The sequence below is a fragment of the Triticum urartu genome, chromosome 6A (assembly GCF_056163025.1).
Source record: "Triticum urartu cultivar PI428250 chromosome 6A, HENAU_Tu73, whole genome shotgun sequence".
Classification (NCBI taxonomy): domain Eukaryota; kingdom Viridiplantae; phylum Streptophyta; class Magnoliopsida; order Poales; family Poaceae; genus Triticum; species Triticum urartu.
Window position 1 is genome coordinate 519,370,635 of NC_141878.1, and position 27,438 is coordinate 519,398,072.

The 27,438-nt window shown below is 43.7% G+C and overlaps 2 protein-coding genes across 2 annotated transcripts; one reads left to right on the forward strand and one right to left on the reverse strand.

Annotated features, from left to right (window-relative positions):
• The first annotated feature begins 1,136 nt into the window (after window positions 1–1,136).
• Window positions 1,137–12,783, forward strand: SEC6. Its single transcript, XM_048679935.2, has 25 exons — window positions 1,137–1,481; window positions 2,435–2,473; window positions 2,639–2,727; window positions 2,837–2,927; window positions 3,079–3,168; window positions 3,275–3,354; window positions 4,035–4,127; window positions 4,817–4,843; window positions 5,114–5,221; window positions 5,949–6,087; window positions 6,179–6,226; window positions 6,803–6,858; window positions 7,221–7,329; window positions 7,463–7,603; window positions 7,675–7,854; window positions 7,979–8,062; window positions 8,162–8,248; window positions 9,360–9,404; window positions 10,218–10,296; window positions 10,709–10,778; window positions 11,255–11,342; window positions 11,584–11,673; window positions 11,934–12,050; window positions 12,170–12,232; window positions 12,422–12,783. Exons 1-25 carry the CDS (start codon window positions 1,359–1,361, stop codon window positions 12,551–12,553), a joined length of 2,268 nt encoding a protein of 755 aa, XP_048535892.1. The 5' UTR covers window positions 1,137–1,358; the 3' UTR covers window positions 12,554–12,783.
• Window positions 12,784–16,626: 3,843 nt separating this feature from the next.
• On the reverse strand, window positions 16,627–19,273 carry LOC125514601 (shikimate kinase 1, chloroplastic). The gene is made up of 10 exons (XM_048679936.2): window positions 18,901–19,273; window positions 18,531–18,577; window positions 18,364–18,418; window positions 18,188–18,260; window positions 17,981–18,068; window positions 17,740–17,822; window positions 17,517–17,646; window positions 17,177–17,255; window positions 16,995–17,059; window positions 16,627–16,884 (listed from the first exon to the last, which is right to left on the reverse strand). The coding sequence occupies exons 1-10, from the start codon at window positions 19,103–19,105 to the stop codon at window positions 16,792–16,794; spliced, it is 918 nt and encodes a 305-aa protein (XP_048535893.1). The 5' UTR covers window positions 19,106–19,273; the 3' UTR covers window positions 16,627–16,791.
• Between the last annotated feature and the right edge of the window lie 8,165 nt (window positions 19,274–27,438).

Here is a 27,438-nt window from a genome sequence, read left to right on the forward strand (position 1 = left end):
TTTTAAAGTAAAAATGAAATAAAACAAGAGAACATCTAGAAGAGCGAATACTATTTCACAACATTATGTTCACGGGTCATTTGTAAAAACTCGTTTTCAAGGACTAGCTGCCGATTTTACAAAGAGATTTGTATTAAACTACAGCTAAATAGGAGAGTATTTGGAGAACCAACAAGGTAATGATGCTTATAAAAGAAAGAGAAAAGTCGTCGAGTTTTGACATGTAAAAACTCGTAAAAAATAAGTACCAATGTTTTCTTTCTCCTAGAGAAAGAAAGAAGTGCTCACAGGCATTTCAGATTTTCTCGCCTTTCGCCAGCGCCTGCAGGCAATCTGCTTCATCTTTTATGGCCTTAGGACCAGGATCCCGGACTTTGTCAATGGAAGTGCTCATGCTTCATTTTAGGTGTTTGTCTGAATCCGTTTAGGGTTTGTGTCATGCTTAGGAAGGCGAAGCAGCGACGGCTCCTTGAAGATGGAATATGGTTCTCCCCATCTAGCCCTAGTCCTGGTGATGCATCTCGTGTCGTCGAAGGATGTACGGAGACGTGTCTCTGGCATCTCGCGGGATTCGGTTGGTGTTTGTCTTCGGTGGACCTCTGTGGATCTGGTTTTCGTTTGTCTGCGCTCATGTGTCTATAAGCTGGATCCTTCCGATCTACGCTTATCTTCATCAACGGTGGTTGTTGTTTCTGATGTGTTGATCCGTTGGGGTTTTAGCACGATGACTTTTTGTCTGTCTATTACAATAAGGACTGTCTAGCTCCGGCAAAGAAGGGGCGATGACGGTGGCTCGACTGCGGCTTGCTTTACTGTGTGTAGTCGTTGCTAGGTGGTCTAGGGATATAGATGCATTTTATGTTATATCTGATGCTCTTTATACTGTCATGATGTTTGAGGAATATATGAAAAGTTTATTCCGCAAAATAAAATAAAATAAATACCGCTAGCAGGAGTGTTACAAAGTGAGCTTCGCAGAAAAGAAAGTGTGGATATTGCACCCCTCTCCTCTCCCCGTTGGCCATCGGCCAGGCCGAAACTACACCACGCGGTCTGCGCCTGAATTTCCGTCATTTGTGAAACGATAATGCTGTCCAAAGACCAGACGCAGACATTTTTTTTGGGAAGAAAACAACGAGATGGCAGTGGAGTTTATGAGCGAAGTGAGTTTCGTCGAAAGAAAGTGTCAGATCTCTCTCCCCCGTCCTTCCGGTTAAAACACACCACACCACACCCGACCACGCCTTCGTCGCGATCTCCGTTCCCCCGTCCCCCACGCCCACCGCGCCCGCCTCGATTCGGAGGAGGCCAAGGCCTAGGGCGGCGGCGCGCGGGCGGCCGGCCGGTGCCAGCGGGTCATGGAGGATCTGGGCATCGAGGCCAAGGAGGCCGCGGTGCGCGAGGTGGCCAAGCTGCTCCCGTCCCAGGACCTCCTCTCCTCCATCGCCTCCATCAAGGCCGACTACCTCTCGCGGCAGCAGGTGACGCCGCACGATCCCTCCCTCCCTCCCCACTCCCTCACCCTCGGACCCGCCGCGGGTCCGCTCCTCCGTTGGCGGGCGCGGCCAATTATGGCGGAATCTCAAGTAGCGGTGGGCGAGTAGATTCGGTGAAACCGTAGACGCTGGTAGGCATGCATCCCCGAATTTCGCCCCGAATGGCTCCTGCATTCCGCTGAAAAATATCACTCGCTCCGGATGACCTTACAATGGAACTGTTTGCCTCTGGCCCCGTGATTCTGCTGCGATTGACTTCGTGCTGGGATCGCGGAAGGATATTGTTTTTAGATTGTGACGATTAGATTTAAATAACTAAATTACGGTCGATGACTAGCTATTTATGCACAATTGCGCTTGCTTAAGGTGTGGGAATTGTTCGAGGGGTCTCAGCACAAGCAAGCTGTCCGTGCGAACTGATGATGCTTGAGGAAATGCTTATATGATCTTTCAGGTTCATCTGAGCCTGCATTTTTTGGATTTTGACCAAGTCTCGCATGATTTCTGCTAGTCCTTTTCGGTAGTCAAATTTTTTCGGTAGCTGAAGCTGGGGCTGTGACCTGTAGCTTCAAGTCCTCATGGGTTATTTCTCTCTCAAAAAACAATAATTCTTCATGGGTTATCTGTATCTTCTGTGCGGATGCGCCGTTCCTGCTCCTACCACCAGTTGAGACGCAAGCAAGCCATAACTGTTAATATAGCTTGGGCACCAAGCTGTCAGTGCCTGAATTTGAGTTCACATTTCATTCAAAAGTATTTCTTATTTTTTGGTATAAATATGGCTATTTTTTTTGCATGAAAGTAAAAAAAATAAGACGCCATGTGTCAAAAGGATACTGACATACAAAGATTACCATTGAGATATTATGAATATGTTTACTAGTTGAATCATTTTATACGACTCCTGATTGTCTGCTATTTGTTACAAATTCTTTCAGACAAATGATACTCAACTCAGTTCAATGGTGGCAGAACAGGTACAATTTGATATCTACTATGATCGCCAAACTTACTCATTTGAATACCATTATTGATCAGCTGGAGTCTGCCTAAGTTATAGTTTCTGATCCAGTCATTTGCACCCTTCATGTCTGTCTGCTGGATGATAAATACCTTTTGTGAATATATTTCAAAATTGACAGGTTGAGCAAGCTCATGCTGGCATCAGCGCTCTTGCGATATCCCAACAAACAATAAACAGTCTACGTGAGAACTTCATAGATATAGACAAGTAAGCTTGTTATCTTGGTTTTCACCTTTCCACATGCTTGTCACTTCTCGAGTCTGTATCTATGTTTTCCTTAATTTCTTACAGCTCTATTTATCATCAATGACGGCAGGTTGTGTCAGGAGTGTCAAACATTAATCGAGAATCACGACAGGATCAAGCTCCTTAGCAATGCAAGAAACAACCTGAACACAACTTTAAAGGTTTGCTGATTGCTGACCTTAATTTAACAATAGCATTGTACTATGACTCTACTTGCTATGTGTTAAGTATACTTTCTAACTTACCAATAGGTTGAGCTAACCAAGTTATTGAGCACGAAAAATTGATATATTGATTGTCAATGTGTGGTAGGATGTAGGAGGTATGATGTCTATTTCTGTTGAAGCAGCTGCAGCACGTGACTCCTTGAGCGATGACAAAGAGTTGATTCACACTTATGAGGTTGTTTCTTCTTCTTTGGCTTGTCAATTAACACAACAATTGGATAACCATAATGGTTAGTTCTAGTCATCTGACTTCTCTATGATCTTGCCTGTGACGAAATTAGAGATTAACAGCTCTTGATGGAAAGAGGCGTTTTGCTTTAGCTGCTGCTGGATCTCATAAGGAAGAAGTTGGCCGATTGAGGTGGGACCCCCTCTCTTAATCTGTATAACTAGGTACCATTGATAATTATGCGACGTATCATCCCTAGTTTTCCTTTTACCGTTGCCTTTCTTGTTAGAATGAGGTAAGCATTTTTAACCGAGATTTGGTTCATCCTAAGCTCAAATATCAAACATGGCAGTAGTGTTTAAAAGAAACTTCTACTGACTGCACATGCAACTGTAATCAACTAACACTGTTTATTTTTGAATTTCCGTCCATCTGTAAAACATGTACTCCCTCTGATCCATACTACTTGTCGCTCAAATGGACGTATCTAGACGTACTTTAGTGCTAGATACATCCGTTTGAGTGACAAGTAATATGGATCGGAGGGAGTAGCTTATTTATCATCAATCTTGTATGATACCATTGCAGAAGTCAAAGTACTATAACCGCTGACCTAGTAAAGACTAATAAACACTAGTGTAAGAAAGCAAACTTATGACCCTCTATGGATCCACATTAGGATGGCATGTTAGATTTATAAGATCGGCACAATGGGTCTTTTCTAAGACAGTTTGTATAATTGAAATTGCCTGCAGTATGATAGTAAATGCTGTTAGGATAAGCCATATATGTTATTTAAATCTCGCCTGTTGCCTGTATTGCAATGAAATTCATATGTGTAAATCACATGATGGTTCTTTTTCTTCCCACAGAGAATACTTTGAAGATGTTGATCGATCATGGGAAACATTTGAAAAGACATTATGGGGACATATTGCTAACTTCTTTAAACTTTCAAAAGAGAGGTACTGAGTTTTGTTATATGAACTTTGACTTTTTTATTAACATGGTAAATGACTGAATCGTCTTATAGTCTTAAGTACACATGTTATAAAAACTAGGCGATGTTTTGTTGGCATCCTTGTATTCTTGTTCCATCTTGAATTCTTTATATATGCTTTGTGGAATGTACTAAATGAAGCTTGCAAGAAGCAGAATACTTCAAAGACCTGATGAAATGATAGCTTTAATTTTTTGAAAGATTAAAGCAAGACAAAATTCAAATTGTAGTAAGGATGAGGTAAGTCTTGAAATCCTTGGTCTAACATGAAGCAAAGAATGTAGAGTTGGAGACACCAAGGCAATTCTATGTTTGAAGCGCTGTTATCTTGCCTGTTTAACTTTTACTGTTAAGCATGGGGCTGTCGCTCGGGGGTTTGCTGCAAATATGATAAGTATATAACTCTGGTGTATCATGGTACATCTTCTTATGCTCTGCAAGACTATAACACATCATTTCAATAGAATGAGAGTTTTCTTAAACAAGTTCTGTTCATACTTTATCAATTTTTAATTGTATATTTTTTTCCAAAATATGGGTGATCAATATTCCAAAGGTGAACTAAGATGCATGTACATGCTCTAATTATTATTAAAGGCATACATGTGGAGCACACCCTAGTATTTATACTTTCTCTTTCTTTCCCTTTTGCAGCCCTCAGACGTTGGTCCGAGCTCTAAGGTATAGCTTATCCTTACCATGTAGTTAAATTATTTTTAATACGTCAATGTTGAAGTGAGTGGTTGAATACTGTTTCCCCATCATTACTTTTAAGGAGGGACAATTTGCGCTTCTTATCAGTTCTGATCTGTGATCAGGGAAATAGTACTGGAAATATAACATTTTTTGGGGTCAGAAAAGGAGTTGTATTGTCTTCGTTTCCTGTTTATCTTTTAGTTCACACACATATATTACTGCACATGATTGTACAAACTCAAATTCTTATGTCAGGGTTGTTGAAATGCAAGAGATCATAGACCAACAAGTTGCAGAGGAAGCAGCTGAGGCTGAGGGTGCAGGTGCTATGGCGACGATAGCAAACCAACGTAGAACGACAAAGTACACTACTTTTCTTCTTCTATAGAACATCTTTCTGCACTTCCAGTTCCAATAGGCAGTATGATTTCATACAGTTTCATGTTTGAGTAGCAAAGTTATAACATCTTTTTGGACACTGCATCTTTTATTAGTCATCATGCCCTTTACTTTTGTGCTAGCTTAAATGCACATAAGATAGGAGTAGTACTTAGGCACTGCGTGTTCAGATAAGAAATCGCTCATCCATGAACTTGTGCCTGGATCCAGTAAATGAATTCACGATCTGCAAAGGGGGCAGGAAACATGTCAGCTGTTGTAGTATATTGTCCATATGGTCATTGTATGATGTACTGTTTCACATATACATATACTAGTTAAAACTGCAGACTGGCTAGATTTGGGTTGACAGATCAATTAACTCTAGCTATCATATTATCTTTTGCACAACCTTGCCTATTTTCTTCTTTCTTGTAATGGTTATCTTCTGGAGCCATTGTGTGGGTGTAGTCGACTTGCTTGCTTTCTACAAGCTTGCTGAATCGCCTATATTGTATTGCTTTTCCGTCGTGTCCCACCACTTGGTCTAATGGTCTTATACAACTGTGCCTTTTCAGTCTATTGTTTGTTAGATGTCTATTGAATATTGATAAACCACTAACCAGAACATATGTGAGAACCTTGCAAAGTAGTACTTCTTTTGTGAGGTTATCTCCTATGGATTGATGACGATTTTGGTTCACTCTGGCAGAAAAGGTGCAGGGGCAGCATCTACCCCAAGAAATAGCACCCAAGAGAAATCAAAGACCCAGGGAAAGGGCTACAAGGATAAATGCTATGAGTGCATAGGGAAGGCTGTTGAGGCTCGCTTTGACAAATTGCTCACTGAGGTAGCACACTATGATCTTGGATTCAAGGCTTCATTGTGTGCTTATCACAGTCCATGCATTTGTAGCAGTTACTAATGTTTTGATCACGCAGCTTGTTTTCTCAGAAGATATGATGGAAGCTCTGGAGGAAGCTAAGGCAGTAAGTACTCTTGACTTTTACACATGTTATAGTAAATCATAGCACAAAGAGAAGAAAAGTTTAAATGGTCCCCTCCTGAGAGTACAAACCGGACTTCTCAACTCCGTGTAATTGATCACCTGAGTTGAGCGAGCTAGAATCACCCCCCAGGTAGTCGGCTCAACATGGGTCAATTTGGTACGACTTGTCTCCTAGCCAGTGGGGCAGCTACTCGACTCAAGGACCTAAGAACCTCAGCTCTCAAGTATCCTACTCATTTCCATTGTATGTTATGTTGAAAGAAGACTGGCGTGGCTGTTAAGAAATTTAACACAAAATATCTCAGTTCATTAGTAATCATGAATCATGTATTACTGTGTACGCTTTTTGGCTCCATAATTTACCGCTCGTTTGATGTAGATGACCTCAAATTTTGTTACTTACCTTGTCTACAAATATATCTTAATCCTACTTGTTCTATAAATTTAAATTGTGACCTGACAAAGAATGTCTGGTGTTTCTCTAGAAGAAAGTACGCTTGTCTGGATTTACCTAGTGATCTGACTGACATGAAATTCTGCTCTCAATGCAATACAGATTGGAGAAGAGCTTGGCGATATCTATGACTATGTTGCACCATGTTTTCCTCCTAGGTATGTTGATGGTATTACAAACGATAGTTATCCTTGGAAGATATGTCCAATACTATTTGTTCTATATGCACAAGAAATTAATATTCTGTCATAACAATTAAGAAGACAAAAATATGTTGAGGGCTCCTATCATGGGCCATACTATATGCCTTCTTAATTCAGTATATGGGGATGCTCTGTGTTGTATTCTAACTTCTCAATATACCATTTGCTTAAAAGTACATCCCTTTGGTGAGAAACATGATTTTTCTTCTTCTATGAAATGTCGATGGCTGGGGTTTTCTACTTCGCCATTTTGACATGTAACTGCTAATATTTTCCATATCATCCACTAACTGCTTTGATTTTCTTATTTCTACAAGATATGAAATTTTCCAGCTCCTGGTAAATCTATATACCGAAAGGTTCATTCATATGCTAAGACTGCTCAGTGAAAGAGCAAATGATATTCAAAATATAAACATACTGAAGGTATGTGATATTTAAATTCATTGTGTTTCTGCTATATTTTTTCTCCATGTGATGACCACTTGTCAGTATATATTTTTCTGTTTGCTTTTATTTCGCTTGTAATGCAAGCACATTAATTGACTGCTCACTGTAGGTAACAGGTTGGGTTGTGCAATATCAAGATAATCTTATTGGCCTTGGTGTGGACGAGTCTCTTGCCCAAGTTTGTTCAGAAAGTGGTGCATTGGATCCCCTCATGAATATGTATGTAGAGCGTATGCAGGCAACAACTAAGGTACTAACTTTATCTCTTGAATTCATATTGACCTTAATCATGATTATTCATACTCCTTTTTGCTTCTGTAGAAATGGTACACTAACATTTTGGAGGCTGATAAAACACAACCACCAAAGAGTACAGAGGATGGAAAACTATATACACCTGCAGCTGTAGATCTATTCAGAATATTGACAGAGCAAGTGCAGATAGTAAGAGAAAATAGCACAGATGTCATGCTATATCGTATTGCTCTCGCAGTTATTCAGGTACTTATCAAGTTGCCCTCAACATTATTTTAGTCTTAACTATTTTTTGCTTTGCTTTGCTCTGTGCAATCTGAAATAAATTACTGAAATGTTGCAACTCAATCTTCTTTTGGTACCTTCACAGGTTATGCTTGATTTTCAAGCAGCTGAGAGGCAAAGCCTTGAGGAGCCAGCTTCTGATGTCGGTCTGGAAACTCTGTGCGCATTGGTCCGTAGTTTTCTTTCACTAGTATGTACATTTAGCTGTTCCATGTCAGTTCTTGCTACTCTTGTTTCTTATTATATGGTCCTTGTATTATTTGACCAGATTAACAACAACCTGCGTTGCTACGAACTTTCATCAGAGCTAAGTAGCAGCACATTGGAAGCGCTTCCTCCGAACTATGCTGAACAGGTACTAATGAGTCATCAAGCCTGGTCCTTAGATTCTTTCACATTTTTGAACTTGCTCTGGAGATGACCTCATGTGTTTTCAATCATTACATCATTGAATTCTCCCTGTTTCTTTTTACTGAAAATACTACCCAAGTATCCGTAGTATCTGTACCTGCATACCATAAGGTTCAGTTTCCTGGTAAGAACTAGTCTCCATGGCAAGGATCAAGGACATGAATAACCATTCTGACTATTTTAATTTAAAAATCGAGGTAGATGATTTGTGTATGTTATATGGTATAGTTTATATAGCACATCAAAGTAATTTTCTCTAGTCTGAAATACATGATGTTTAGGAAGTTGGTTATGTGTTACAAACTGAAGTCTTGTTGGGTCTTCGTAGCAATTACCACCTTATTGATGTCAAAGAGACGATTGCACAATCAACAGGGCCCAACTATATCAAAAGTTGGGAGTATAAAGTCCTTGCTTAGTTTCTTGTTCTATGTGCATGGAATTAAAGCAACACGTTTTCAGCCTGGAGGTAGTATATTTTCAGCCTGGAGGTAGAATATTCTCATGGACCACAACTTGTGAAGTACTCCCTCCGGTCCTTTTTACTCTGCATATTAGAATTCTCTAAAGTCAAACTTCACAAAGTTTGACCGTATTTATATGAAAAAATATAAACATCTGTCATGCTAAAGTTATACAATATGAAACTTTAAGTCATGACACATCTATTGATATTGATTTCAGATTGTGAATGTTGGTACTTTTTTCTATAAAGTTGGTCAAACTTTACGAGGCTTGACTTCAGTCAAATCTTATATGCGAACTAAAAAGGACCGGAGGGAGTAGGACATATACTCTAGTATTTTAGATATAGTTTGTACATGCAGACTAAATATATGCATTGCTGGGAGAGCAAACTGACTAACAGGTAAGACTTCATGGTATTTTCTGTGAGGCGCTAAGACTGGAAAACTGGGAATGTGAAGCAAATTCAGAAGTTGATGACAGCATAGAGTTGAAAATATGTGTTATTATTGCAGTTTTTCTGTGTTTCTTTTAGCACACCTTAAGCATTTTTTTTAGACTCTACATGTGAGTAAAATTCTGTTTTGCAGGTTAATTTTGAAGACACTTGCAAAGGATTTCTTGAGGTTGCCAAGGTTTGTTCTACAATCTGCATGCATAAGATACATTACATATGTATATGTAACATTAGTGTTAGGTTTGAGAAATGAAACTCAACCTGCTAATCAATGTGAAATTGATTCTTTAGGTGTCTGATGTTTACTTCTACACGGATGCATAGTTATAGATAGCGGGCTATGCCTCTTAGCGGTGGACCTCTTCTAAACGGTATAGCGTGCTATAGCGCGCAATTTAAAACATGTGTTCATGTGTTTGGACCAAAGTACCTATAACGCGCTATTTAAAACCATGCACGGATGTCTTAATTGCACACATTGCTACAGCGTATAACCAAGGAAGTTCGTAATAATGTTTGGTGTAGAAGTTTGCAAAACCTGCTATCGGCTAGTTGAGATTTCGCTGTTGTGGTCCTGAAACCGAGATTCTTGCCTATACATGCTACCCTGTAGAAACTGAAACAGTCGGACAGGAGTGGGGAGGTAATGAAAAGAACCCTTGCCGAGTCACCTAGTTATGGTCCAAGGGCTTCCACATTACTTTGCCACAATTCTGGAAAAGCTGCTTAAATATTTATACGAGTACTAAAAGCAAGCACTGAACTGGTTAACTCTTGGTTATTGACACTGGTTTCTGGCCAATCCCTGTCCAGTACTGCCCAAGAGACAGGTGGTAAGAGTGGTGGGCGACTCAGCTGTCTTGCCCCATGTGCTGAGAACTGGCCAAGCTTGTCTGGTTCATCTTCCAAGCAATATTATTTGATACAACTGCGTCTATAGACAACAAAAGGTCATTGCTGCTGTAACTAAAGTTACCGATTCTTCCAACAGGAGGCGGTCCTTCAAACTGTCAGTGTTATTTTCGAAGACCCAGGTGTGCAGGATCTTCTTGCGAAGGTTTACCAAAAAGGTAATTCCTTGGTATTGTTTGGGTAACAAATTTATCCTTTCCCCTTTGCCCTTTGTTTGAGTCATTTTCTTGATCATTTGGAATTTAAAGCACACGCAGTTCCTCTACATCTGTGAGAGTCTTACTTAGAAACCCAGAAAAGCGCCGGGACATTTCTTATGTTTTTATGCTTACACAGTAACAATGGTGATATTCATATTTTATCGACTGGTATTGATTTTTTGGCTATCGCTGTTGCTTCTATTCAATCACCATCTGTAGTTGGCAGCTGTATGCAAGTAGTTGTTTACCTCTTCTACTTGTGGTTAACATACTTTAGGAATTCTCTGGCATAGTGCTTTTCTAAGGGTATTTTCAAGTGTTCCTTGAAGAGATAGATTGTTGTTTTCTAACAGTGGTTCATTTTTATCAGACTGGATGGATGGAATGGTGACCGAATATCTGGTCGCCACGTTTGCTGATTATTTTGGCGATGTGAAACTGTAAGTTTACACAATAAGTGTTATTGACCTATACCATGGCTATGAATGCAGAGAACTTTTCAAATTGGTTTGAAGACATAAAATTTTGAAAAATTGCACATCTACCAAAATTTGTGCCATGACCTGAACTATATCACTAGATCCTGAAATCTCAACATAAATCATATTCATACATGTTCATCAAATTTGGGAACTCCAGTGCAAATTGATCAGTTCCAAAAATAGTACGTAGTCCCTCCGTAAAGAAATATAAGAGCGTTTAGATCACTAAAGTAGTGATCTAAATGCTCTTATATTTCTTTACAGAGGGTGTACTAATCATTTTTATCTATTTATTTTATAATAGATGCCATCCTATTTAGTAATATTCCTATAAGCCATACTGGGGGTTATGGCATGCAAATGCTTGCTATCACTGATAAATGTGGTTCATCTTATCTTTCTGCTTATAATTGTAAATGGGTTTATTTGTCTAGATATATTGAAGATAGATCGTTCCGAAGATTTGTGGAGTCTTGCCTAGAGGAAACAATTGTTGTATATGTTGACCATCTTCTCAGTCAGGTTTGCAGAACTCCCCTTGGTACTATTCAGATTATCTGTATACTTGTGATTTGGAGGGATGGTGGGAACATATATATGATGTAAAGTCATCACAAAGGGAGGACCCTTCCATGTTCTCTAGAATCATTCTGAAATGAGCTTTTTCTTTTGTGTTCTTGGTTCAGACAGTATTTTTTACCAATTTCACTGATCATTTCACACTTCATTTCATCTTATCTCTTGCAATTGCTTGCACCTTTAGAAAAATTATATAAAAGAAGAAACGGTTGAGAGGATGAGGCTAGATGAAGAAGTGCTTATGGATTTCTTCAGAGAGTACACTAGTGTGACTGTAAGTATAATTACTGCTGGAAGTTTCATACTATTCACAGCGACAACTCCTTTGTTCAACAACATTATGTGGCAGTATGAATATTGAAAAGCATTTTCTGCAAGAGTAGGGTGCATTCATTTTGTGGTACAATACATCTTTTAGGTTAATGTATTTTTGCGTTCAAACACCTATCCTAGAATTCTAGTCCCACATTCTGGTTTGATTCTTCTATATTGTGGACCAGTTCTCTGACATGCTTTCTTTGCAATGTGGTTCAGAAAGTTGAAAACAGAGTACGAATTCTGGCTGATCTGAGGGAGCTTGCTTCAGCTGAGAGTCTGGATAGTTTCACTCTGATTTACACAAATATTCTGGAACATCAACCAGACTGCCCGGTAATTTCTTCCAAGCATTATAATTGCCCTTGTTTGATCACATACTATTACAGTTCATAAACTCTGTCGTCCCATTCATTTGTTTTGATGCTCTGCAATTTGACTTGTCTGTTATGTAGTCGGAGGTTGTTGAGAAGCTCGTTGCACTGCGGGAAGGCATTCCACGGAAAGAAGCCAAGGAGGTAGGAACAAAGTTTCTCACATCATAAGTATCTGGTGTGCAATTTGTTGATAGTCAAATTAGGTTTTCAGGAGAAATTTTGACAATTATGACGCCATTTATACATAAGTTCAGGTTTTCTTTAAAAAAAACTTTTCCTGGTTTGCTGAAAAAATGGCTTACATATTCTTGTATCCTACTCGCTTGTTAGGTCGTACAAGAATGCAAGGAGATATACGAGAACTCCCTCATAGATGGCAATCCGCCAAAGTCAGGGTTCGTGTTTGGTAAATTGAAGTGCCTAACAGTAAAGAAAGGCATATGGGGGAAGCTTGGACAGTGAGAACATGCTAGTACTGAACATAGTAAATGCACCCACAAAGACGGATTTGTTTTCTATTTTGCTCATTCTTTTGTTCATCTTTTAGGCCTATTGGCGTTTGTCTGCGAAGCATGAGAAGTTCTAGAATGTATTGTTTCTATTTGGTTAGCAGCAGGGAATTTTTGTGTAAAGATGGAACCCCAAACCCCTTATTATTTTCATTGCCCTTGAATAAAATGTCTAGTGATGTATATTGTTGAGTTGTTGAGTGACATCAGCTGTGCATTATCATCCAAACTCCCAAGTATCTGGGCATGATGTTTCAAAGCTATTTTTTTTCCTTTTACGATCAACATGGTATCTCTGCTTTGGTGTTCTCTCTGTGCGCGAGATAGACGTGCCCCTGATTGTAGAATAGATGGCGATGAGTGTTAGGAACAGAGATTGGGGGAGGGTTGCAGATTTCATTCTCCAATGGTAACATTCTTCCGTTACATACTTTGACTTATAGTTGGACAATAAGGACCCACTTGCAGAGGAGACTATGCCTCTGTGCTTCGCGCTTTCGCCTTCTTACCTCGAAGCCACGAAGTTGTGCTTTAGCCAATTGGTGCTTCAGAAATTCAGAATTCCCTTCCCTGCCCTGAATCACTTCATCACTTCAGTAGATCGAGTGTCAGATAAGGGAGGTAAAACCCTTAGACGGCTTCGGTGTTGTACAATGCCTTATAAGGTGCGCAGCCGAGGATGAGAAGTTTTGAATACATTTTTCTATAGAATTGGTGCCGAGGATGAGAAGAAGTTTTGAGTACATTTTTCTATAGAATTGGTCAGACCAAAAGATGTTAGACTTAGGACAGACCTAAACTTCAAATATTTTGAAATGGAGAACTCAGCTACCATGCCATGGAGTTGCTCTACGTTATCCAGGAAAAGTTTGGCAACAATTCGAGCTGTCAAATATGCTTGAGTAGCATAATGTGCATACATTGTATATCTGTCAAGTACCACCAGAATAACTGTGAGGAAGTTGGCAACACCTCAACGAAGTGCATGGTGACATCTTTCCAAGCACCCTTAGGAATAGATAAAGATCGAGTCTGATATGTAGATTGAATTCCAGAGAATGTAGTCGATCCACATTCTTTCCCCTTGTTTAGTGATGTCATTGTGCAACAAAAATCCCTGGTCACTAGGACTTCGCAGTGCTAACTCATGATGGGAATGGGCCGGGTCGGCCCACCGGGTCACTGACCCGACCCAAAAATTCACGGCCAATGGGTCATGTGGGTTGGCCTCAAAAAAGATTTGGGTCAACAGGGCCGGCACCGAGTGACCGCCGTTGGCTCAGCGGGGCCGGCCCGCCTTATAGTCTTATAGCTCACAACAACCGCAGTCTTCATCCTGCCGACTTTGTCGTAAGAGCTAATTTTACAATGCAGTCAGTTGTATAATTTTCGGCGAACGCTCATGTATATGAACAACAAAATTGTCTTGATATGTTTCATCAAAATGCGCATGTACAAAATCACAAATAGACGGCTTAATTTTTTTCCTATTACCATGTATTAAATATTTTATTAATTCTTACACTAGTTAGATCCCATTAAAGCGTGTCTAATTTTAACATCATTTGTGCACAAGACAATGTAAATCAAGAATTTGGGTCGACCCGGAATGCCCATCGGGCCAACAAGGCCACTGACTATTTTTTATATGGGTCGACCCGTGCCTTCTCAAATTGGCCTTGGGGCCATGAGGGCCGGGTCGGCCCATTCCCATCCTGAGTGCTAACTACTCCCTCCATTCACAAATGTAAGATGTTTTGGTTATTTCAATATGAACTATATACTGATTGAAATGAGGGAACAAAAACACTAAAGCGTGTCTATGTACTCCTACATCCGATTTAAAAAAAAGTTAAAACATCTTATATCCGTAGCTGCCCTACACTGAATAATAATAATTGATCACTTCCTGCACCGACGCAGGTTGTACCACTGAAACAGCTTGCTATGGCCGTAGGTGTCCTGCACCGGATGAGCCATCAGCTGCCCTATCCTCTTGTCCTTTCTTATGTAAAAAATGATCTTGCAATCCAGTTATGAGGCCAATTCCACCGCACGACTCCAAACGAATGTCCGGATTGGCCGGATTTTATCCCTTTGGGGCGCCGATGGGTTCGCCCGTGTCCGCCTTTGTCAGATGGGTCGTGCGTGCGCGTACCGCGCGACCGCACCTCAAATCGTGTCCGGAATGGACGTGAATAAAAAAAATAAAAACTAGAATGAAATAACTAAAAAACTAAATAAAAGCATTTTAAAAAAACATAAAACATATATAGGGAACAGCCACAAAACGGCTCAGTTTCCACGGCCACTTAAAAGGCCCAGTTTTCATAATTAACATATAAAACAAAATAAAAAAACGCCTCCGCCTCCCGCGCGCTCCTGCCGTGCCCGTCGGTGCCGTGGCCGTCGCCGTCTTCACTGGCCGCCGGTGTCGTCGTCGTCGCTGACGAGGTCGACGTAGGCCGGCGGCGTCCACAGGTGGGCCGGAGGTGCGTGGTGGACGGGGTCGGGCTGGACGGCCGGAGGTGCCTGCACCACCTCCTCCCGTGGCGACGCCTCCTGCTCCGGTGACCGCGGCGGAGTGGGGCACCAGTTCACGCCCACGCCGGCGGCCATCTCCGGAGCAGTGCAGGACCAGCCCCACCCCTTGCCCAGCAGCTGCTGGAACGCGGCCGGCGGGTCCTTCCTCCTCTCCTCCTCCACGGCCACCATTTGCAGCTCCGGGAAGGCGACGTCCCCGGCTGCAGAGAGGGCCATGGCCTCCTCCAGGCCGTCCCACTGCCGTTCGTCGTGCGTGTACATGGAGTCGTCCATGACACGCTTGAGGAGACGGGCCTCCTCCTACGCTGACATGCGAGGAGGTGGAGGGGGCGATGGAGAAGGCGGCGGCGTGGGCGTGACGCCGCGCACGCGCGTATGCCCACGCACCTCTCGACGTGGCCGCTGCGGCCCCGACACCGTGCCGGCGAAGTATGACGCGCGGCGCGTGTCGTGTTCGTCCTGGAGCCACGTGTCCCAGAGGTCGGAATCCGGGCCGTACCTGTCGTCGTAGAACAGGTCGTCCGGGAGGAGGCGGCGGCGGCGCTCGATCTCATCGCGGCGCGCGCGGCCGCTCGCCGGCACAGGAGGGATCGGGACCCGGTCGCCGCTGAGGTGCCATCCGTTGGGGAGGTGGACGTCACTCCACGGGACCGGCGTCCTCGTCTCCCAGTACCTCCGGCACACGTCCGCCGCGAGGTACTGCCGGTCGCGCTCGCCGGCGGGCCTAGGGTTGATGGTGAAGGGGGCCGGGACGGGGGCTCGACGGGAGAAGCGCGGCGGTGACGCGAGCTCCTCTTTCTTCACGGAGCCGCGGCGGCGCCCCGAGGAGGAGCCGGCCTCACGGTCGTGCTTGCCCTTGCCGTTCCAGAACCCCATGGCGAGGTGGGCGGCCGGCGAGCTCGAGGGCTTCGGCTAGGGTTTCGGCGCTGTCGGGTTTCGAGGTGTCCGCCGCGACCCAAACCCGGCGCAAGTTTGCGCTCGAAATGGGTCGGTCCGGACACAAAACGGACAGGTCCGGGCCGTCGCGCGCTGGGCCGCCTCCTTTGTCCGTTTTACCCCAAACGAACGAGGCCGGACAAGATAGGGTCGCGCGATGGAGTTGGCCCGAAACAGATTCAGGACGAGACATTGGCCACTGCGTATGGGCGCCTCCAGATCTATTTAGCAATCAGGCACGGTGAACAGTGTCTCCGTTCGCCCCTAGACAGGCCCCAGTGTTGCGGTCCTATATGGACGATGATGCTTCCCCTAAATTGGGCGGTCCTGCCGGTCGGTCGGAGGAAGAATTGGCGTTACCAACCCGTGATGCTGACCGGAGAAAAACCAACCCCAATGATCCTGGCTTTTCCAGCCCAAGGAAGCAAAGGTAGGTGACATATTGTTTTCTGGAACCTGATCACGCACATTCTGCATTTGTTGAGATCTTCACCGGACTCCGGAGCATAACAGCATCTCACAACAAAAAACCAGACCAGGACAGTGTTCTTTCAACCCACAAGGATCTTCATATTAGCTCCATCATTCCGCCATTTTACAGCTTACAAAGAAAAGGGATACTCCAGCTTTCTCCTTGTCGACACAACGAACGAATAACTCAGCTGCGCTGGGCCGCGCCGCGCTCTACATGGTACAAAAAGGATTCATATCCTACAAGGTATGTATCCTTTGAGCTTGCGATTCCGTTTGTGGGTCGGCGACGGCGGTGTCTTCGACGACAAAGCTCTCGATCTTGTGGAGCGACTGCAGAGCGACAGAGATGTCATGTTCAGGCACTTGTGTAATGGAAATGGAAAATACGGGTGGCACCCAAACGATTAGATGGTGATAGAAAGGGTTTCGTTTCTTAATACCTCCAGAGCAATATCAATCGGCGTCAGCTTAGAGACGTCGTCATGGCCCAGCTTCGATGCGATCTCTGCAAATGGTAAATGCAGATTTGTTGTCCCAAACGATGATGATCACATGTTCTGATATTCGATAGATTGAAAGGCATGGGTTTGCACAAGACCGGAGTTTATTATGGAGATCATACCTTCGAGAGAAACTCTGACATCAGCATTTGCATAAGCGTCGCCCCTTTGCTCCGCGAGCGTGCTGAGTTTCGAGAAAGCCTAAAGATAGAAGGAATTCAGTCGGTCAGTCATACCAACACTAACAGAGAATGCAGACAAATGTACAGTAATACAACAAATAAAAACTTGGACTCCTGTGATACAGCTTGTGTATATGGATCGTTATTGAAGTTCTCTGTTTCGAAACAGAATAGAAGAAAAACACAGTGCCTTGAAAAAAATTCACTACTAGCCCAAATTAATCTACCTTATTCATATCCATATTCTCACACGGCAAAAATTGAAAGATCAAGTAGCTACCATTGTGTATGGATCGCCGGATGGTTGATCTAGAAGAGGACGCGAGGCAGTCCCCACTTTAGCAATACGCCTTGCAAGAGCCTCCAAGGGCACATCCAACCAAACAGATAGTCCTTTCTTCATATTTTTCCTGATAATACAACAAGAGACCACACCGTTATCTATCAGCAAAAGAGAAGGCACAAACTATTCCACAAGGAGAAATAGGGTCAACTCAAAATACCAGTTAACTGGTCGGATAACAGCACCACCTCCAGTAGCAACAACTAATCGCCGCATTGAGGACAAATCCCTCAAGACACTACTCTGGAAAACATAAAAGAAGATAAAATCAGCACTTAAGTCTCGGAAGTAAAAGAAAACAAACTCATATGTCGAAGCTTCCAATTCAGATCACTAGTAACAAATGAAAGCTACAAATCAGAAGGATCAAGTTATTAACAGATGAATTCAGCAACCGTTACCTCATTATCCCTGAAGAAGGCTTCACTGTGAACCTTGAAAATTTGAGCAACTGAAGGCATGCCAACAGCTTGTTCGACCAATTTATCACTGTAAAAGTTGCAGAGTAAAACAAACCTTGCCATTAGTATCTATGCATCAGTACCAAGCATCAAGATTGACTTTCCTTTTGCGAACTGCTATTGGTAGATTCGTGAGAAAACACAAACCTGTCAAAGAATGAATAACCCAAAACTTCAGCCAAGATCTTGCCGACCGTGCTTTTCCCCGAACCCATCATTCCTGCACATATGTATTCACTTATCAGTCATAAATACAGAACTTTCATCAGTAACTTGGTCATTTCATTTTCAGTATTGATAATTTAGGAGGATCAAGAACTAACCAACTAGGTAGATGCACCGACCATTCAACTGGAAAAGAACCTCTTCTGATTTTCTCTGAAATCAAATTGGAAGCGTATTAGAATGGCGGCACAATATATGCACACTCCAGCATCGAATCTGGTTCTGTTTTGTGTTTTCTCAGGAAATTCAGAATATTATTAAATACCTTCAACAAGAGGGCATCGTCAACGGAGTTATGCAAGTTCTCATGACCTGCAGAGGCACAAGATTAACGGAGAAAACGTCAATTCCACTGAATCTCGTCAACGCATAGATCACACGCCAAGTTTATTTTTACTGCTCTCTCATAAGGGTAAATCATATCGTACACCTTCTCTCTTCCCCTTTCCTACTCTCTAGTAATCCCAATCGATTTGACATCCCATTCTTTCCTTCCTCCCGAACTCAACAACTCCCAACACACACAGAGAGAAAAAAGCGCAAAAATTGGGCCAAGATGGCGTCAAACTTTCAGCCAAATCGTACTAATCTAACAAGCAACACGGAAGGGGATAAAAGGAGGAGGATGTATGTACCTCCCCCGGACGATTTCTTGGCGCGGAGCGGGACGACGGGCTTGGCCACGCGCGCCCGCACGGCGGCCGGCGACCCCACCTGATCACTGGCACGCAAGCTCACCGTCCGAGCCCCGCTCTCGCCGCCGTACGTCGCGCTCCGGCGGCGGCCGGAGCCGAACCCCGCGGCCCTCGACTGCAGCGCCAACCCCACGCCCGCCTCCATTGCTCGCCGGTTGCTCCGCGGCCACCACTACGCGGCGATGCGATCGGCTACGGCTCTCTGTCCGGTGGCTGCTGGGGGGGCGGCGAGTGGTGGAATCGCAGCGGAAATGTGCGGGCTTGAAATAGCGGGGGTGCGCGTGCGCGTCTGCCGGCAGCGCAGCGCAGGACGCCCAGACGCTGCCGAGTAGTTGCGTAATCTGGGCTGAAATTACCGCGCTGCCCATCGGGCTTTGACCCGGCATGCCCACCTTCCTTCCCAGCCTGCCCCCCTCTTGCTCTCTTCGGCTGTGTCATAGGTCAGGGGCATTTTGGTCAGGGAAACATGTGGGGGGATCGAGCGGTGGATTTAGTAGGGAGATGACCCACCTACCGTGGGGTGCCACGTCAGACTGGCGGGGTTGGTGTGGGGCGTGGTGTCTGGAGAGGGTCGTGCCATGGACGGCTGTAGAATCGTAGAGGTGACGACAGACCGTCCCCAGCCGTACATCTTTTCGCAGCCTGCGAGCAAATGCCTTCTTTTTTGTTTGGGATATCCTAAATGTCATTTTTAATTCAAACGATTTGAGGATTGCTCATCACGCCTGCCGTGTGGTATATCCCAAATGTTTTGTGTATGCAAATTTCGTCCATGGCAATGTATTTTATGGCCCGTGCTCGGATGTCGGACACGCGGAGGATCCCCTAGTCAGACCGCCTAAACATTGATTATATTGCCCACAATAAAATCCCATGTGATATAACATATATTCCGTGCGTGCAACATTGTCGTAAGATTTTCTTTCACAGAGTGCCCAAAATACTGATACATGCAACATTTTTTATGTATAACAATAAATCTTAATGGTCGCTGCAAATCATTGAGAAAATCACTAATGTATGCAACATAGTAGCCAATGTATGTAGCACCGTGAAACAACTTTGCAGCAGGAACACAACCTTCACAACGGAGGTTTGGGACATTGCAACATGTCACCCACATGTATGCAACAAAATACATACAAAACTTGCAACATATGAAAACATCAAATTCCACATTTAGGGTGTGTGTGGTTGCAGTTACGAACTGGAATGTCACGGGTCCAACCCATTCCTGGGCCTCGTTCTCATGTTTAGTACATATATGGAACGGTCACGTTCCCATAGACCGAATATTCGGTCCAATTCGAAACGGGGTGAGACCTCCAAAATGAGCGGACGGCGTGAAACCGGCTTTCTCTTCACACTCCCAGCCCCATCGCATCTCCTCCCTGTTGCGCCTCCACCACCTGGTCCATCTCTATCCCTCGATCTGCATCTCATCGTTCCTCCCCAATTCCTTCCCTTGAAGTCGCCTGACTTGTTCCTCTCTCGATCTGCAGCACAACAGGGAAACATACCTCTCTCTCTCTCTCCCTCTCTCCCTCTCCCTCTCTCTCCCTCTCTCTCTCCCTCTCTCTCTCTCTCTCGATCTGGAGCAACATGGCGGCAGTGAGGTGAGCCAGGGCGTTGGAGGAAAGAGGAATTTCATGGTTGTTGGGGCGCACGATGTGCAGGGAAGTCGAGCGACAATGAGCAGGGAGGCTGGGCGGTAGCGGTGGGCATGGAGCGACACATTACTCCCGCCCTCTGTCAGCATCCCTTCCTCAATGCCCTCGAACGAGCAGGTTGGCTACAAACATAGCAATGGCGCTTGCAGCACAAGAAGATGGCTAGCAACAAAGAGGAGGATCAACAACGGCAAGTAGCATTGCAATTTGTTGGATGTGAGACAAGCAACAACAACTGCTGAAAAATTGTTGTTGTATGAAACTATGAATGCATAGTGTAGTTCTTGTTCTTCCTGTAAGGATGATTTTTTTGCCCTCTACACAAATTGAATCATAGTATTGCAGTGTCCTCTATGATGGTGATATACAAATGGAACCGTGAGATGAACCCAATCAATTTGATTTCATCATTCTTGTACATGAGGCGAGGCGGCCCAAATTTATTTGATTTCATCTGTCCAACCAAACAGTAAAACGAAACCGTTTCGTCCCACCTAATTGCATCTACCAAACACGGTAACGGAACCAACCCATTCTAGTGGAACGGAACCATGACATTCCATTCCACCTAGTTCTCAAACCAAACACAACCTTAGAATGTCAGAATAGTTATCACTTTACAACCAAAATTTGGGCCGTTGACCTTGTTACCTGAAGCTCAACGTGTTCGGCGAACCCGAGCCCCTCCCTCGCCAGATACGGTGAGGCAGGGGCGCATTCCCCTGCTCCCCTAGCATCCCTGAGCTTAGAGGCATGAAGGTCTTTAGACCGCTCCAACTCGAGGTCTATGATGGCAAACATTTCCCATACAAATAGTGGAAGAGGAGGAGTGGAAGACTGGTAGAGGAGGAATGACGAAGGGGGGATTTCATAGGAGGAGAAACTACCCAGGAGGAGCATCTCCCCGCCATGGAGCGACGAAAAAGGAACCATAGTGAAAAAGAATATGATAGGGAAGGAAGCACTCGAAAAAGTTGTGTGAAGAGAAGACATTTGAGCACTGAGACGCACAGCTTGCGCAAAGTAGGAACTTTCGGACACGGGGTGAAGGGGATTAGGGCTGTTGGGGAACGTAGTAATTTCAAAAATTTCCTACGCACACGCAAGATCATGGTAATGCATAGCAACGAGGGGAGAGTGTGATCTACGTACCCTTGTAGACCGACAGCGGAAGCGTTAGCACAACGCGGTTGATGTAGTCGTACGTCTTCACGGCCCGACCGATCAAGCACCGAAACTACGGCACCTCCGAGTTTTAGCACACGTTCAGCTCGATGACGATCCCCGGACTCCGATCCAGCAAAGCGTCGGGGAAGAGTTCCGTCAGCACGATGGCGTGGTGACGATCTTGATGTTCTATCGTCGCAGGGCTTCGCCTGAGCACCGCTACAATATTATCGAGGATTATGGTGGAAGGGGGCACCGCACACGGCTAAGAAAACGATCACGTGGATCAACTTGTGTGTCTAGGGGTGCCCCCTGCCCCCGTATATAAAGGAGCAAGGGGAGGAGGCCGGCCGGCCCCTATAGGCGCGCCAGGAGGAGTCCTCCTCCTAGTAGGAGACTCCTACTAGGAGGGGGGAAAGAAGTGGGGAGGGAGAAGGAAAGGGGGGCGCCGCCCCCCCCCCCTCTCCTAGTCCAATTCGGACCAAGGGGGGGAGGAGGCGCGCGGCCCACCCTGGCTCCCTTCTCTCTCTCCACTAAGGCCCATATGGCCCATTACTACTCCCGGTAGGGTTCCGGTAACCCTCCGGCTCTCCGGTTTTCTCCGAAATCACCCGGAACACTTCCGGTGTCCGAATATAGCCGTCCAATATATCAATCTTTATGTCTCAACCATTTCGAGACTCCTCGTTATGTCCGTGATCACATCCGGGACTCCGAACTAACTTCGGTACATCAAAACTCATAAATTCATAATATAACTGTCATCGAAACCTTAAGCGTGCGGACCCTACGGGTTCGAGAACAATGTAGACATGACCGAGATATGTCTCCGATCAATAACCAATAGCGGAACCTGGATGCTCATATTGGCTCCCACATATTCTACGAAGATCTTTATCGGTCAGACCGCATAACAGCATACGTTGTTCCCTTTATCATCAGTATGTTACTTGCCCGAGATTCGATCGTCGGTATCTCAATACCTAGTTCAATCTCGTTACCAGCAAGTCTCTTTACTCGTTTCGTAATACATCATCTCGCAACCAACTCATTAGTTGCAATGCTTGCAAGGCTTATGTGATGTGCATTACCGAGAGGGCCCAGAGATACCTCTCCGACAATCGGAGTGACAAATCCTAATCTCGAAATACGCCAACCCAACATTTACCTTTGGAGACACATGTAGAGCTCCTTTATAATCACCCAGTTACGTTGTGACGTTTGGTAGCACACAAAGTGTTCCTCCGGCAAACGGGAGTTGCATAATCTCATAGTCATAGGAATATGTATAAGTCATGAAGAAAGCAATAGCAACATACTAAACGATCGGGTGCTAAGCTAATGGAATGGGTCATGTCAATCACATCATTCTTCTAATAATGTGATCCCATTGATCAGACGACAACACATGTCTATGGTTAGGAAACATAACCATCTTTGATTAACGAGCTAGTCAAGTAGAGGCATACTAGTGACGTTTAGTTTGTCTATGTATTCACACAAGTATTATGTTTCCAGATAATACAATTCTAGCATGAATAATAAACATTTATCATGATATAAGGAAATAAAATAATAACATTATTATTGCCTCTAGGGCATATTTCCTTCAGTCTCCCACTTGCACTAGAGTCAATAATCTAGATTACACTGTAATGATTCTAACACCCATGGAGCTTTGGTGCTGATCATGTTTTGCTCGTGGAAGAGGCTTAGTCAACGGGTCTGCTACATTCAGATCCGTATGTATCTTGCAAATCTCTATGTCTCCCACCTGGACTAGATCCCGGATGGAATTGAAGCGTCTCTTGATGTGCTTGGTTCTCTTGTGAAATCTGGATTCCTTTGCCAAGGCAATTGCACCAGTATTGTCACAAAAGGTTTTCATTGGACCCAATGCACTAGGTATGACACCTAGATCAGATATGAACTCCTTCATCCAGACTTCTTCGTTTGCTGCTTCCGAAGCAGCTATGTACTCTGCTTCACATGTAGATCCCGCCACAACGCTTTGTTTAGAACTGCACCAACTGACAGCTCCACCGTTTAATGTAAACACGTATCCGGTTTGCGATTTAGAATCGTCTGGATCAGTGTCAAAGCTTGCATCAACGTAACCATTTACGATGAGCTCTTTGTCACCTCCATATATGAGAAACATATCCTTAGTCCTTTTCAGGTATTTCAGGATGTTCTTGACCCTGTCCAGTGATCCAATCTTGGATTACTTTGGTACCTCCCTGCTAGACTTATAGCAAGACACACATCCGGTCTGGTACACAGCATTGCATACATGATAGAGCCTATGGCTGAAGCATAGGGAACATATTTCATTTTCTCTCCATCTTCTGCATTGGTCGGGGATTGAGTCTTACTCAATTTCACACCTTGTAACACAGGCAAGAATCCTTTCTTTGCTTGATCCATTTTGAATTTCTTCAAAACTTTGTCAAGGTATGTGCTTTGTGAAAGTCCAATTAAGCGTCTTGATCTATCTCTATAGATCTTAATGCCCAATATGTAAGCAGCTTCACCGAGGTCTTTCATTGAAAAACTCTTATTCAAGTATCCCTTTATGCTATCCAGAAATTCTATATCATTTCCGATTAGCAATATGTCATCTACATATAATATCAGAAATGCTATAGAGCTCCCACTCACTTTCTTGTAAATACAGGCTTCTCCAAAAGTCTGTACAAAACCAAATGCTTTGATCACACTATCAAAGCGTTTATTCCAACTCCGAGAGGCTTGCACCAGTCCATAAATGGATCGCTGGAGCTTGCACACTTTGTTAGCTCCCTTTGGATCGACAAAACCTTCCGGTTGCATCATATACAACTCTTCTTGGAGAAATCCATTCAGGAATGCAGTTTTGACATCCATCTGCCAAATTTCATAATCATAAAATGCGGCAATTGCTAACATGATTCGGACAGACTTAAGCATCGCTACGGGTGAGAAGGTCTCATCGTAGTCAATGCCTTGAACTTGTCGAAAACCTTTTGTGACAAGTCGAGCTTTGTAGACAGTAACATTACCGTTAGCGTCAGTCTTCTTCTTAAAGATCCATTTATTCTCAATTGCTTGCCGATCATTGGGCAAGTCGACCAAAGTCCATACTTTGTTCTCATACATGGATCCCATCTCAGATTTTATGGCTTCAAGCCATTTTGCAGAATCTGGGCTCATCATCGCTTCTCCATAGTTTGTAGGTTCATCATGATCTAGTAGCATGACTTCCAGAACAGGATTACCGTACCATTCTGGTGCGGATCTTACTCTGGTTGATCTACGAGGTTCAGTAGTATCTTGTTCTGAAGCTTCATGATCATCATCATTAGCTTCCTCACTTATTGGTGTAGGTCTCACAGAAACTGGTTTCTGTGATGTACTACTTTCCAATAAGAGAGCAGGTACAGTTACCTCATCAAGTTCTACTTTCCTCCCACTCACTTCTTTCAAGAGAAACTCCTTCTCTAGAAAGTTTCCAAATTTAGCAATAAAGGTTTTTCCTTCGGATCTGTGATAGAAGGTGTATCCAATAGTTTCCTTTGGATATCCTATGAAGACACATTTCTCCGATTTGGGTTTGAGCTTATCAGGTTGAAGCTTTTTCACATAAGCATCGCAACCCCAAACTTTTAGAAACGACAACTTTGGTTTCTTGCCAAACCACAATTCATATGGCGTCGTCTCAACAGATTTTGATGGTGCCCTATTTAACGTGAATGCGGCCGTCTCTAGAGCATAACCCCAAAACGATAGCGGTAAATCAGTAAGAGACATCATAGATCGCACCATATCTAGTAAAGTACGATTACGACGTTCGGACACACCATTACGCTGTGGTGTTCCGGGTGGCGTGAGTTGCGAAACTATTCCGCATTGTTTCAAATGTACACCAAACTCGTAACTCAAATATTCTCCTCCACGATCAGATCGTAGGAATTTTATTTTCTTGTTACGATGATTTTCAACTTCACTCTGAAATTCTTTGAACTTTTCAAATGTTTCAGACTTATGTTTCATTAAGTAGATATACCCATATCTGCTTAAGTCATCTGTGAAGGTGAGAAAATAACGATATCCGCCACGAGCCTCAACATTCATCGGACCACATACATCTGTATGTATGATTTCTAACAAATCTGTTGCTCTCTCCATAGTACCGGAGAACGGTGTTTTTGTCATCTTACCCATAAGGCACGGTTCTCAAGTACCAAGTGATTCATAATCAAGTGGTTCCAAAAGCCCATCAGTATGGAGTTTCTTCATGCGCTTTACACCGATATGACCCAAACGGCAGTGCCACAAATAAGTTGCACTATCATTATCAACTCTGCATCTTTTGGCTTCAACATTATGAATATGTGTGTCACTACTATCGAGATTCAATAAGAATAGACCACTTTTTAAGGGTGCATGACCATAAAAGATATTACTCATATAAATAGAACAACCATTATTCTCTAATTTAAATGAATAACCGTTTTGCATCAAACAAGATCCAGATATAATGTTCATGCTTAACGCTGGCACCAAATAACAATTATTTGGGTCTAATACTAATCCCGAAGGTAGATGTAGAGGTAGCGTGCCGATCGCGATCACATCGACTTTGGAACCATTTCCCACGCGCATCGTCACCTCGTCCTTAGCCAATCTTCGCTTAATCCGTAGTCCCTGTTTCGAGTTGTAAATATTAGCAACAGAACCAGTATCAAATACCCAGGTGCTACTGCGAACATTAGTAAGGTACACATCAATAACATGTATATCACATATACCTTTGTTCACCTTGCCATCCTTCTTATCCGCCAAATACTTGGGGCAGTTCCGCTTCCAGTGACCAGTCTGCTTGTAGTAGAAGCACTCAGTTTCAGGCTTAGGTCCAGGTTTGGGTTTCTTCTCTTGAGTAGCAACTTGCTTGCTGTTCTTTTTGAAGTTCCCCATCTTCTTTCCTTTGCCCTTTTTCTTGAAACTAGTGGTCTTGTTGACCATCAACACTTGATGCTCCTTCTTGATTTCTACCTCCGCAGCTTTCAGCATTGCGAAGAGCTCGGGAATAGTCTTATTCATCCCTTGCATATTATAGTTCATCACGAAGCTCTTGTAGCTTGGTGGCAGTGATTGGAGAATTCTGTCAATGACGCAATCATCTGGAAGATTAACTCCCAATTAAATCAAGTGATTATTATACCCAGACATTTTGAGTATATGCTCACTGACAGAACTGTTCTCCTCCATCTTGAGACTTCATATCTCTCAATTCGGGCATTTGCTTGAAATATTAACTTCAACTCCTGGAACATCTCATATGCTCCATGACGTTCAAAACGTCGTTGAAGTCCCGATTCTAAGCCGCAAAGCATGGCACACTGAACTATCGAGTAGTCATCAGCTTTGCTCTGCCAGACATTCATAACATCTGGTGTTGCTCCAGCAGCAGGCCTGGCACCCAGCGGTGCTTCCAGGATGTAATTCTTCTGTGCAGCAATGAGGATAATCCTCAAGTTACGAACCCAGTCCATGTAATTGCTACCATCATCTTTCAACTTTGCTTTCTCAAGGAACGCATTAAAATTCAACGGAACAATAGCACGGGCCATCTATCTACAATCAAACATAAATAAGCAAG